Source organism: Macrotis lagotis, chromosome 7, assembly GCF_037893015.1.
Source record: "Macrotis lagotis isolate mMagLag1 chromosome 7, bilby.v1.9.chrom.fasta, whole genome shotgun sequence".
NCBI classification, from domain to species: domain Eukaryota; kingdom Metazoa; phylum Chordata; class Mammalia; order Peramelemorphia; family Peramelidae; genus Macrotis; species Macrotis lagotis.
Genome location: NC_133664.1, coordinates 109049256 through 109062514, shown reverse-complemented (window position 1 = coordinate 109062514; position 13259 = coordinate 109049256). Strand labels below are relative to the sequence as shown.

Genomic DNA, 13259 nt, shown 5'->3' with positions numbered 1-13259 from the left:
ATGGTCAGAGCCAGAGGCAACTACTTTTCCTTTTGGACAATTAATCCTGTGACTATAACTAAAACAGCATATCAAATAAAGAAATAACACAGTATCATCTATTTCATCAGAGCAATCTGTATAGGTTATTCTTTGCACTACCATATCCAAAAATGACTGTCCCCATGCAGTACCCTGACAATGGAAATAAACAAAAATATTCCCTTCACATAAAAATAAGTAATCAGGTGAAAAAAAACTAGGTAAGGTCTATATGATAAGAACAACTCACATGTCTTAATTGAAATAATATCAACTAGTATTTGTATAGTGCTTTAAGGTTTGGAAAATACTCTAAAAATAATCTCTCATTTTATCCTCCCAACAATTATGGAAGGGAGGTGCTATTAGTGATGTAGGCATTTCCTATAAGGATGCATACTGAATGTACATGTTTCCAATCCCTTCCATGCTGTCTTGTCCATGTCCTCCCATAGGTTTGTTACAGAGGGTCTAACCAACATGTCTTTCACAAAAATGACAAATGTCTCAACTTCTCCCTTGGAAAATGTTAGATCAGTTCACATTGTGTATGGGAAAACCATAAAGACAAATATATGGCTCACTGAAATTTCAGAATATAAATTCTCAGCATAGATTGGGAAGTCTATTGATTAAAAATTCTATTCTTAAGTCTTCGGGTTTGCCTTAAAACAATGTTCTTTGCCAAAAGAACTGGCTGACATCTATGTATATATTTTTAAAGGTATATTGCTGGTACTACAGTGACAAATTTCTCATACTTTTTGTACCCTATCCTGCTACAAATGAAAAGCTATCTTGGATTTTATAAATGAATAACCTTAAATTTTATATCACTTCATCAAACTATTTTAAAGTGACAGGAAAAAAACTGATTCTAAGAAATCCTATAATATTATGTTATTCTTATGGTAACATAAGGTGAGCAATAGTTTCAGAAGCCAGAACAGTTAGGTCTAAAGGCAGAGGACATATAATTTAGATGCCCTTGCTGGTCTTCACACAAAACTATTCCATCCTTGAAAGTTTTATCCATAATGGAATAGTATTGTCCTGAGGTAAGATAGAAATAATAGGCAAATAAGAAGACAATCTAAGGGTAAATGTCCCTCTTCATACATATCATTATGAGGTATATGATTAATTAATCAGTAAGGAAGTCCTGGTTAATAAACTGTAGTGTATATGGATAAAAAATAAAGCACTGATATTTTGATCTATTCTTTATGAGAGGAAATAAAGACTTATGGAAAATTAAATGTAGCCATTTTTGAGAATGTAGATGTATTAAAGGGGGGAACAGTTTCCATTCAAGTTCATGGATTCCCTGAAATCTAGCTGCCCTTGAATACTCTAAGACATAAATCTTCAAAATGCTTTCCCAAGATTCTAGTCATAAATAAACTGCCAACTCTTATTTTTCTTTGAATATTTCTTTTTTTATTTTTTAAGAAATAAGAAAGCTCTTGATACCTGTATCCCCTGAATACTCTGTATCCACTCATTCCCCAAAGAAACCTCAATAGTTTCTCAGTTGAGATCTAAATTCATATTGTTTTAGTCTATAGAATGGTAGCAGTTAACACTGAGTAAAAATCCCTGTGAAGCAGCTGTTCATCTCCCTTTCCACCATCACCTTCAAGCCACTTCATCTTAGGGGGATTCCTTTAGGGGTTATGGCTCTGAAAGGACTCTATTCTTGGTCATCTGACTACTGTGGTTTCACAATATGATGCTGTATATATAGTAATAAGGAATTGATTAAAAGGAGAAGAGTCAAATGGGAGTTCTTTAAATAAAGCCTTTCCAGACCTTCTATTTCCACCTTCTCTGTTCCAGTGGCCATGGAAGTCTTTCCCTCAGTTCAGAGCCAAAGTGGGAGTCACTAGCAGTAGGATGATCCATATGTTATGACCATATCTGTCTTTCAGAAGAGCTTCACACTTTCCTTCAGGGTCTCCACTCCACTTGTATCCCAGATACTACCCCTTTCAGACTCTGGAGGAATTTTGCCCCCACATTTTTCCCCTTCTGTCTCCAAAAATCTTTTAGACATTTAACTCTTAATTATAGACACTCAATTAAAGGGAACTGTTTTATAGTTTAATTTTGTTCCTCCAGTTACTTGAGTTTCTAGGTTCCGTGAGATATCTCCAGACCCACAATTTCAATACCCAATATTGCAGCTGTCAGGGACTCCTGAGCACCAATGGGCTCTTGGATTTTCTGATGAAAAACCTCTCCAATGAATTACAATCCTGGGTGGTTACCAGTGTTTTCTATTAAGAGCTTTCCAAACTATATCCACACACTCCTCCTTACTCTGGAGAAAAATATCCTTGAACCATAATATCTAGTTGAAAAAATTTATCTAGTTCATAGACCAGTAATAAATATGTGTTCTCTCCTTTACTATTTACTCAAGTTTTCTTCCTCCAGCCCCTCAAGAACAATCTGTTCCAACTGCCAATAGAAGATAGAGAGAAGATAGTTCTCAGGGCTCCCATTCAAGCTGGGGATAAAAAAAGAGTGATGGCTGGTCATCTTTCTGCCTTTTCTGAATAAAGGATGTCTCTGATCTATGAGAGATAGGAGCAGCAATTGAGAGATGAAAGGGTAGATGATTTCTATCTTTCCTAGAGCAGGAATTCTTAAGTGTATTTTTAAATGAATAAAATAATACACCTAGAATTACAAAGGAAAACAATTTTATTGGAATACAGTTATCAAATAAAATTTAAAAGTATAACTCTTAGGTTAAGAACCCAGGCTCTAGAGAGAACCTATGGCCAAAATGCACATGCATATCAAAGAATGAGGTTTGGAAGGGAAGAGAAAGAGTGAGAGGCAGGGTCAGACATAGAGAAAGATAGACTCAAAGAGAACTTGTTAGGAACCATATGAAGATAGTAGATACAATCAACTATACCTACTTAACCCAATATAGATGATTTTTCTAGTCCCAAGAAACAGCAAATTCCAGAAAGAAGTCAAAGGGCAATAAGTAGTAAATCTACAAGGGCTATAGATAATATGAAAAAGTAACAAAAATTAGTATAAATTTTAGAAAGTGATTCTCACAACATAACAAGTATTCTTATTTCTCTATTATTTGAGATGATCAAACTAATAGGTTAACAGTCACTCACACTTACATCACCAGGGAGAGGAGGAGCCAAAACATAAAGCAAGGTCTTGTGAATCCAAGGCACACTCTTCTTGTGATGCCTCTTCTCTGTTATTTACTTATCTCCTCTCTACCACTTAGACGCCCCTGACCCTCCCATCATCTACCCATTAAATGAAATATCCTTTACTTTGTCCACACTCTTGGTTTCATATGTTTCTGTGTATTTTAATGACCAAGAATGTTAGAAGTAAGTGCCATCTGGAGAACAGTTCAATGCCAGATAGTCATAGTCTGGCCTGTACCCCTAAATGTTTAATAACTTGCTTTACAGAAGAAAAAAATGTAAATGCAACACACTGTGGAATTTAATCTGCATTATCGTCATTATCTTCATCACTTTCCTAAGTCCAGTCAATCAACAAACCAAGCCCGGATTTTGTTGTGTTTTCTGATTTCCAAGATATATGTGCTCAAAATGAAAATTTATCAATCAGCTTCAGTGAGCTGGTATGAACTAGTTCCAGCACACCCCTGTCTATCCTCCTGAACCTAGCCATAGGTTATAAGAAGATTCCTTCTGAAAAAGCCATACCTAACCCACAGGCCCAGAAGTTCTAGAACCTTCTTGAGCTACTGATCCAAGGTTTAGGAAGGTAATCTAGGTATAGAACAGAAATACAAATGGAATTTCATATCAAAGAAAAAAATCTATCAGGACATCTCCTGGTAAATGCTTCTCTTTTTACCAAGTCATTGGGTGTTTACCGATTAGTCCACAGAATCTGTGGATTTGTTTCTATAGCTACAATAATCTTTTTCAGATATATTTTCATCAGTAAATCAGATCCTGAAGGCATCTTTGAGATCATCTGGTCCAATTTTCCCATTTTACAGATGAAATTGCAACTCAGAAAAATTCCGTATAAATAAAAGTATGTTCACATATAGGTATCTGTGTATTTAAGTATGCATAACTGTATATGGGTAGTTTCTATGGATGATGTATATCTTTCTATGCATGAATAGATAGACCAATCTGTACAAACCTATGTATGTTTGTGTTATGTACATACTTTCAATTTCCTGGATCAGTGAGATTTTTTTGTGGGAGTATACTTGAATATATTTGCAGAGATACAGATACTCAAATACCCACACTGACAGCTTTCCACTTAGATTACTTTTTCCTATGAAATTTTTCATTTAGACTTCTTTCATCTTGTAGCTCTGGGCCCTGGAGACATAAAATGCAGAATCTCAGATAACCTAACAACATAATGCCCAGATTACACTTTTATTTACTTATTTATATTTATTTATTTATTGCTTCTACCCAGCAAAGTAATTGCAAGCCTAAAAGCTTTCACATATTTATAACTTCTGCCATCTCCCCAGGAGCCTGAAATTTCAGTAGGTGGAATATTTCATTTAATAAGCCTTTTCTGAAGGGTAAACCAGCAACTCTTTTTCTGCCTTCATCAGGTATAAGGACAAATAGATTAAAAAAAACTACCCCTACAAATGCTATTGCTGTCAAAGCTCCTTCAAAGCCATACCTAACTACCCTCTTAATAACCATTTATAGACCTTTAATCCATGAATATCTAAACCCTTCGTGAGTGTTTTCAACCTTTAATAGTCTTTTTGTATCTGGGATATGTTCACTGATTAGACATCAGAAATCTATAGAATACTAGTCTGAGTTGATTGGTTTAGTTGGTTACCTGATGCTAATGTTACCATGCTCAAATTATATAAAATAAAACTGGTGGCCAGTAGTCTTGCAATTTCATGCTCTTAATTCTAGAGGACTCAATGGAAAGGAAGAGCAAAGGAAGGGAGGAATGGAGAGAAGGACTGAGCAAACTGGGAGGAAAGTATGTAGACTTGCTAACAGAATTGGGGGGGGGGGGGGAGGGCTTTCATTCCAGAAGATGGTGAATGAATTGCTGGAAAGCAGGAAGTACAAATTTGCTAGTCCCAGATGCCAGTTGGTTGGAGTTTCTCCTTTCTAAGTTCTGTCATCATGGAGGTCCATGTTCATCAAGGATCATGAGATCATGACTACAAAGCTAAAAGTTCATCTAGTCTAATGCTCTCGTTTTTACAGTAAAGGAAATAGAAGCCCAGGAAGATTAAATGTGTTAATCAAGATCAACCAGGATTCTACAAAGTACAAATGAGGAGAGAATTCAATCTAGGCATGGGAGATAATGGGAAAGTGTACCACATATACATAGTGCCTCTCATGTCAATTCCAAAGAAGCAGCCTCAGTTTTCCAAACTGAAATAGAGAAAGTCCATTTGTTTGTACTGTAGTTTGCAGGAAGGGATGTAATAGTGAAGTATAATGAGGCTGGAACGCTAAGTTGGGATTAGGTCATGAAGTCAAAGACAACTTTATATTTTATCTTAGAAGCAATAGGGAGTCATTGGAATTTACTGAGTAGGAAAGTGATACGGTCAGATTTATGCTTAAACAAAATCACTTTGGCAGTTATAAGGCTAGATTGAAGAAGAAAGAGACTTGAGTTATTGAGACCAATTAGGAGACCATTACAGTAGTTCAAGTGAGAAAGGTGATGAGACTTTGAACTAAGATGGTGACAGTGAGGAGTAAAAATGGATGGATGCTAAAGAAATGTTGGAGGGAGAAACAGCTTAACTGGGCAATTACTTTGTGGAATGAGGAGGAATGAGAGCTTGTGAATAACATGGAAGTTCCAGGAATAACATAGAACCCAGGAAGAATCTAGATTCTTGAAAGAATATTAGTGTTCCCTACAGAAATAGAAAACCTAAGAGAGAAATATAAGATCTGATTTGAACCAGTTGAGTTTGAGATATTTATGGGACATTCAGATTGAAATATCTAATAAGCAGTGAGTGAAATGACTGGACATTCCCATTGCCATTGAGAGCAAGAGCAGAGCTAGAATGTGCCTATCAACTTTTAAGAATGTAAAATATCTAAGAAAACTACTTTGTATCCAAAAAAGCTGTAGAATGTATATAACAGAAACCTGAGTATCAGTGTGATCTCTTGAGCCAGTCTAAGATAGGAATTTTGTCCAGAGTAAGGAAGATTATAGAACACTGTATAATATATAAAATTCAGTATTCTGAGAAGTGGACTAGACTTAACCTTTTCTCCCATGTAGGCTGAGTTTCTATTGTAACAATTTTGTAGTCTCATGCTTCTCCAACCTAGATATAATTGATTGTAGAATACATGCCTGCCATGACAAGTGCTTGTCATCAAACAAGAGAGCCTGGACCTTAGTTTAAACCACAGCTGTCCAAAATTGCCGGCAGGCCAAATGCAAGCTACAGTGTGATTTGGGGTTTAATTTTCACAAACAAAAAAAATAAAATATTAATTTGTATGGAATGAGTATTAGATTTTTAATTCCATCACTAATAAATAATCTCATTGATGTTAATTTTCTTTGGTGTTTTTAAGCAGTATTATGTATGGAATATATCTCATGGAATTTTCAATTGATCTATAGGATGCATTCCATCTGTTCAATGCAGACTAATCAGTATGTATCTACCTTTATACTGTTTGTTGTAGCCTTGTTGTTTTGTGTTTGCTTTTGTGCCTTCACCTGTCATATTGATGATGCATGTTCTCCCATTTTCTAAGAAGTTAAAAGTAGCGGCTAGGTGGTATAGTGGATAGAGCATCAGCCCTGGAGTCAGGAGTACCTGAATTCAAATACGGCCTCAGACATTTAACAATTGCCTAGCTGTGTGACCCTGGGCAAGCCACTTAGCCCCATTTCCCTGCCCCCCCCCCCGAAACAAGAGAAATTAAAAGTACCATGACTTTTCGAAGCAATTGTTAAGCCTAAGGTAAAACCACAAATTAATTATTATATTAGTGTACTGTATTTTTTATTCTGGGTATGACCCTCAAATAATTATTTTATTTTAATGCCACCCTAAGATAAAGCCTGGTTTAAATCATTGCTGGGAACTCAGCCTGTTATAATCAGGCATCCTGGTGACTGCTAGCTGTTAACTATATATGACTTGTCATCATTATTTCACCAAACTTAGTTTAACTTTTGGAATTGAAGTAGGTGCTGAAGAGCTTTCCATTAGGGTCTTTGACACTGGCCCTCATTTCACAAAATTATATCAATAGAGGTTTTCTAGAATGCTTTTTTTCCACCATACTTGCAATACCCTTCCTAAGGCAAGGGTTGCCACCAATGATTATGGAATCCTATTGTTATCCTTCCTCCCAATTGCTTCACTTGGAAAAATGGAAGATTAATCCAAAAAAAAAAAACCCCCAGGAACTCTTCTTAGATTCAAATGAAGAGTTAAGGAATGGGAACAGTAAGAGGTTAGTAGCCTTGAAAGGAGCCAGAAAGTTCCAAGATGTCAAGAAAGAGGGGCAGCTTTCTATGGCTGGGAGACAACCTGAAAGCATAGATGTGGGAGAGAAAATATTGTGGACAAACTACAGTAAATAGTTTAGTTCTGCTTGGCCCTAGAGGACAAAAATAAATGCAATAAATAAAAAGGGAAAAAAGGGAAAACCTAAAAAAGACTCTTTGGAGGTCCTTGTGAGTGAAGACTGGATGAATGTATTGGTATTTTGTAGAAGAGATGAATTAGAACAAATGGCCTCTGAAGGGTGGTCCAAAACATAAATTCAGTGAGTCTTTGACTCTAGGGTGGGATGGGCATGATAGCTGTTTTCAAACTGAAGAAATATCAGATTTATCCCATGTATCTTAGGGGGTAACATTTCAGAGGGCACAGTGAATCAAACTTCAGTTTCATACAAGGAAGAATGTTATAAGAATTAACATGTTCCAAAAACTGCTATTTGGGATAATTATTTCCCCCCATCAGTGGAGATATTCAACCAGAGGCTTGTCACTTGTTGGGAATGTTATAGAGAGGATCTTGCATTGGTGAGGTATAAATGGATATCTTCTCTGGCTCCTTGCCTTATGTCTGCAGGGGCATTCCTTTCAAATGCAAGATACCTCAAAATATGAAGTTCAGAGAAAGAACCCATAATTCCTCTGCTTGGCAGAAACTATTCTTCATAAAGGTGCTAAAATAGGAAATGGAATCCCTGAAAGTAACTGCATAAACAAACACTTGTATGCCTTTTTTTATGAGATGATTCAAATAGAAGGAAATTCCTATATTAAAAAATGTTTACATACATGCAAGAATACATATTCTTTTGCACTATATTATTATAATGCCCTTTTGGTCAAAATCTCAAATTAGCTACTTTGTCTCTGCTACCCCTGCATTACTAAGTTGTGAGGTCTAACCCAAGCCCTTAAGGAATGATGACTTACTGGAAAATGACAGGAAGTTTGGAAGTTTTTCTTATCTCTGAAAATATGCAGAAAAAGAAGTCTCTGAAATATAAACCCAAAGTGATGAGCAAGTCTCACTGTATGTAGTATGTTAAACTTACTATCCCATACCATATACCACACCCCCATCTTTCCCAAGGCCCATCCTAATTTTCCCTCTCCTCCTTTGCTCCCTCAACCAATGGTAAAGGTACTGAAATCTAAGAGCATAATTAGATAATCAGACAAAAGATAATACCTTGTTTCCCTACCAATTAAACTATCAAGTCCAAAGTGAGATCAAGGAAGAAAAAAAGAATAATTACAAAAAGGATATTCTACTTTAAAAAAGTATAAAAACCAAGCCATCACTTTTGCTATTGCCACCTCAGTGACTAATCTATGGATGGCACTTTAAGACCACCAAAAAAAAGTGGGTTTTTGGTGGCCATGATTCAAGAAGAATATAGTTTATAGGCTTAGACAAGAATGATTGTTTTCATCCCTAAGAATGTATTTTGTAGGTTTTATATGAGTTTATGTAAAACTATAATCCATATTCTAGAGAAATGTAGATTCCAACCTGACCATGACAAGCTCTAATTAAGTATTAAGTTTAAATACTTAGTTGCCACTCAGTTTGGAATGAATTAGATTTTACATTCTTTGAGGGTAGAGACTTATTTTTCATCTTTATATCACCAATGTATGAAAAGCAGTTAATAAATGTTTGATTGAGTGTAATTTTGTTTCTTGCAGCAAAGAACAGTCCACAAAATAGGGACTTTGACTTGACCCCAAAAGGGAGGGTATTCAATCAATCAGAGGGTGAAAATAAAGAACCATTTCTTACCTTGATTATTGCAATAGTCTCCTATTGGATCTTCCTACTTCAAGCCTCTCACCATTTCAATCTATCTTCCACATAGCTGCTAAAGTGACTTTTCACATAACAAGCATCTCCCTTCCCTACTCAGTAAATGCCAGTTGCTCCCTGTTGACTCTAGAATCAAGTATTTACCTCATTTCCCTTATTCCTTTTTAATTTTTTATGTAAGTTTTATAGTATATAATTTCTAACATAATAATACTAAATATTTTGTAAATAAGTAAATATATATATATATATATATATATATATATATATATATGATGAAGACATAAAGTTGTTTTTTTTAATTAATCAGATGCATGACCAAAAAAGTTTGGAGCCCACTGACAGAGAAAAATTAGGTCTGAAAAAAAAGAATATGTCAAAGAAAAAAAATGAATTTTCTTTCTCTCTTTCTCTCTCTCTCTCTCTCTCATGTCTTCTCTCTTTATTCATGGAGAGAGTCAGGCTGATTCCTTTCTATCTTAGCCCTGCTTACCTCCCAACCACTACCCTTCTACTTATATAAGAGGGAGGCTCTGAAATTATTAAATCAGAGCAATGTATGAAACCATGGAGACTTGGGCTTTAATTCCTGTGAATATATTATGCCAAACCATGAATAAGTAGATTAAGGTACCAAATTATATTTAGGTGATGATGGTTTTAAATTTTGTTCTAAATGTATATCTTCCTTTAAATATGGTGTTCTTTAATTTTGCTGGAACTGATTTTTTGTTGTTTTGTTTTAAAGGATAACTGATTTGAAAACAGCAATCATTTATTTTTCTATTAATAATACCTATAAGACTGAAGTTTGAGTATATGAAAACAGATGGTCATAACCAAGACATCATTCACCTTCTGGCAGTGGACCTTGTATACAAGCAAAACAATCAAGAGGAATGAACAGCTTTTGAGTGCTGAATTTACAATCTAAATATAAAACAATAACATTAACAACAAACTTGTAGTGAAAGTGAGCCTCAGGCTACCTCTTAAAGGTGTTAACCCACTGATAATAGATAATACATTTTATTTTTAAGCAAGTATCAGATACCTTCAAAATGAAAGTCATATATTTATACTATAGTAATTCTACTTCCTATACATCCTAAACTATCCTGTCTTCTCCTTTCCTACTACTCCCAACAAATCCTGTCACAATGGTATCTCCTAGACTCTTGCTCTTGTCTGTCTCTTCCCTAACTCCTTTCACTGAGTCCTGTGGAGCCCACTTTTCTACTGCAAGCAAATTTCTCTTTATTGTCCTATGTTTTTCTTACTTCTTTCCTCTCTCATGTTATTGGAAACCTGGATTCCTCTAAATACTGCATTTCTTCATTGCCCTCTTACCATTTTAGCCTCACTGTTTCTCAATTCCTCCAAATCAATGCTCAAAGGGGACTCAGCCTCTTTCTAGGCCCTCATATCCCTGCTAGACCAGTGAGAAATCGCCATCATTCTACTCCTCTTTATCTGAAATACACAGAACTTCAATTGCCTATAGGAAATTGTGAACTGGATGTTCAACAGACAACTTCACCTCAACATGCCCCAAACTGACTCATTATCTTTCTTGTCAAACCTCTCTTATTCCTAACTTCCCTGTTATTTTTTTCCTAGTCTTTTAGATTTAGGCCCTAGGAGTCATCCTTGACTTCCAATTCTCTCTCCTACCCCACCTTATGGCCAATATATTGCCACGGACTGTTGATTTTCCCTCTGTACCATCTCTCCTATATCCCCCTTTCGTTCTTTGGACATAGCTACCAAAGGCCCTCACCATCTTACACCTGGACTATCAAAGCAGCCTGCTGGTTGGTCCCCTGCCACATGTCTCATTGTACTCCAGTCTACTGTCCACTCAGCTATCAAAGAGAACTTCCCAAAATGTAAGTCTGACCTCCAGAATCAAAGATTTTTCCTAACCTGGCTCCTTCTTACATTTATGCCACTTATCCTCATACACTGCGATATCCAGTCTTATTGGCCTCAATGCTGGTCCTAACATTAGACACTCCCATCTTCTGACTTTGGGTATTTTCTGCTTGCAACACTCTCCTGCTGACTCTCCACCTCCAGGATCCCTTGGCTCCCTTCAAGTTCTGGCTAAAGTCCCTCCTCAACAGGAAGCCTCTCCTGATCCCACTTCATGCTAGTGCCTTTTCTTTGCTGATTATTTCCTATTTATTCTGTGCAGAGCTTATTTGTACATGGTTGTTTGTATGCCTGGTTCCTCTTTTTGACTGTGAGCTCTGTGACAGCAGGAACTGCTTTCTGCCTTTCGTTGTATCTCCTGTGCTGAAAAGAGTGATTGGTCCTTAGTAGGTGCTTAAAAATGTTTATCAGCTGACTGACCAGTCCCACTCAGGGCTATCAATCCCTGAACAACACACACTATTATTTTCGATGATTTTAGTTCCAGTCCATACCTTTTCCATTTTATCTCCCAATTAGTGACTTTTTTTCTTTACCTATAACTCCCATTCTTTCACACCAAAAAATTAGTCTTCACATTTGTTAGGACCTCTAGTTATTCACTAGACTATTCCCAGATTCCCTAGCCTATGCCCATGTTAAGTAAGCTAGAGCTCTTATTCATCTTGAATTCCTTCCCCTTAATTCTGGTCCTTAATAAAACTCAAGATTTCCTCATAAATCAGCCCTTCCACTATACCCAGATTTCAAGTAAGGATATGCTTTCACTGAAAAATATCTGAAGACTTCAGTTTTGTGGGAGAATTTAACGAATTATACTAGTATAATCCATTACAAATTCATTCTGTTTACTGTTACCTGAGCTTTCAAGGTAGTTTGGTTATACCTTCACAAGTCTCTTCCATTTTCCAGGCTAATCTTAACAGAGGATTCCACCTCCTATATTAAGTCTATCTGATAACAATCTCCTTCCACTTATCATGCTATCTACTGAAAAAGTCCTGGAATAAGGTCTGCTTCTCCTCAGTGAAAACAAATCCATTTCAAATGTACTTGGTTTAAGTAAACATTTTACTAATTCTTGGGGCTAGCTTGCCTGTTCCTTTGTGTCTCAGTAGTTGTTCCCTCTGTAAGCTGACATGGTTGTGAGCCCTTCAACTACTTTCTTTTTTAGCCTGAAAATGTTAGCCAGGGTTTGTTGTTCATTTTCTCTTATCTGAGGAAAAGTTCTCTTCCCTTCCTTTCAAAAGCTAAATTCTTTACTATAAGTTTTGTTCCTTCTAGGATCTTCCAGGATTCATTATTCTCTTTCTTCAATAATTTCCTTTGCTTGGGCACCTTTATAGCTTCCTTCAAATGTGCCCATGCCTAGTTGATCACACACACACACACACACACACACACACACACACACACACGCACCTTCCAGGCATTGTCTTATTTCTGATTCCTTCTATTTCCTTTCTACTTCCCCCTCTCTGAAATTTGCTTTCCATTCCTAATATTCTATTGAATTTGTACTTTAAAAAGAAACCAGTGATATGCTAATCAACATATCCAGTCTTTTTTCCCTTAGTAAGTACCATTTACTTTGATTTTTTTCACAATTAACTAGCCATCATTTTTAGAAATAATCTCTTTCAAGGGGTAGCTAGGAGGTACAGTGGATAGAGCACCAGCCCTAGAAACAGGAGGACCTGAGTTCAAATCCAATCTCAGACACTTACTAATTACTTAGCTGTGTGACCTTGGACAAGGCAACAAAAAAAGAAAAAAAAAAGAAATAGTCTCTTTGTCTTCCTGTGACATCTCCTAGTTGTCCTAATTTTTCAACAATTTCTTCTCTTTCTTTTGCAGGTTTCTCTTGGTATTTTTCTCTTTATTTTCCCCAATGAAGAACTCCAATAATTATCCTCTGACTTGAGCTATAGTATCATCAAATGTAAAACTAATTTTCTTT

The 13259-nt window shown here is 36.1% G+C and overlaps 1 protein-coding gene across 9 annotated transcripts in view; it reads right to left on the bottom strand.

Annotated features, from left to right (window-relative positions):
- Positions 1-13259, bottom strand: part of HIPK2 (homeodomain interacting protein kinase 2) — a 240281-nt gene that overhangs the window by 147047 nt on the left and 79975 nt on the right. For 5 of the 9 annotated variants that reach the window (XM_074193565.1, XM_074193563.1, XM_074193564.1 and 2 more), the window contains one exon: positions 8488-8550. The exons of the other annotated variants lie outside the window; for them this stretch is intronic. In XM_074193565.1, coding sequence (XP_074049666.1) covers positions 8488-8550 — 63 coding nt within the window. The remainder of the gene's footprint in view (positions 1-8487; positions 8551-13259) is intronic. 9 annotated transcript variants of the gene reach the window in all.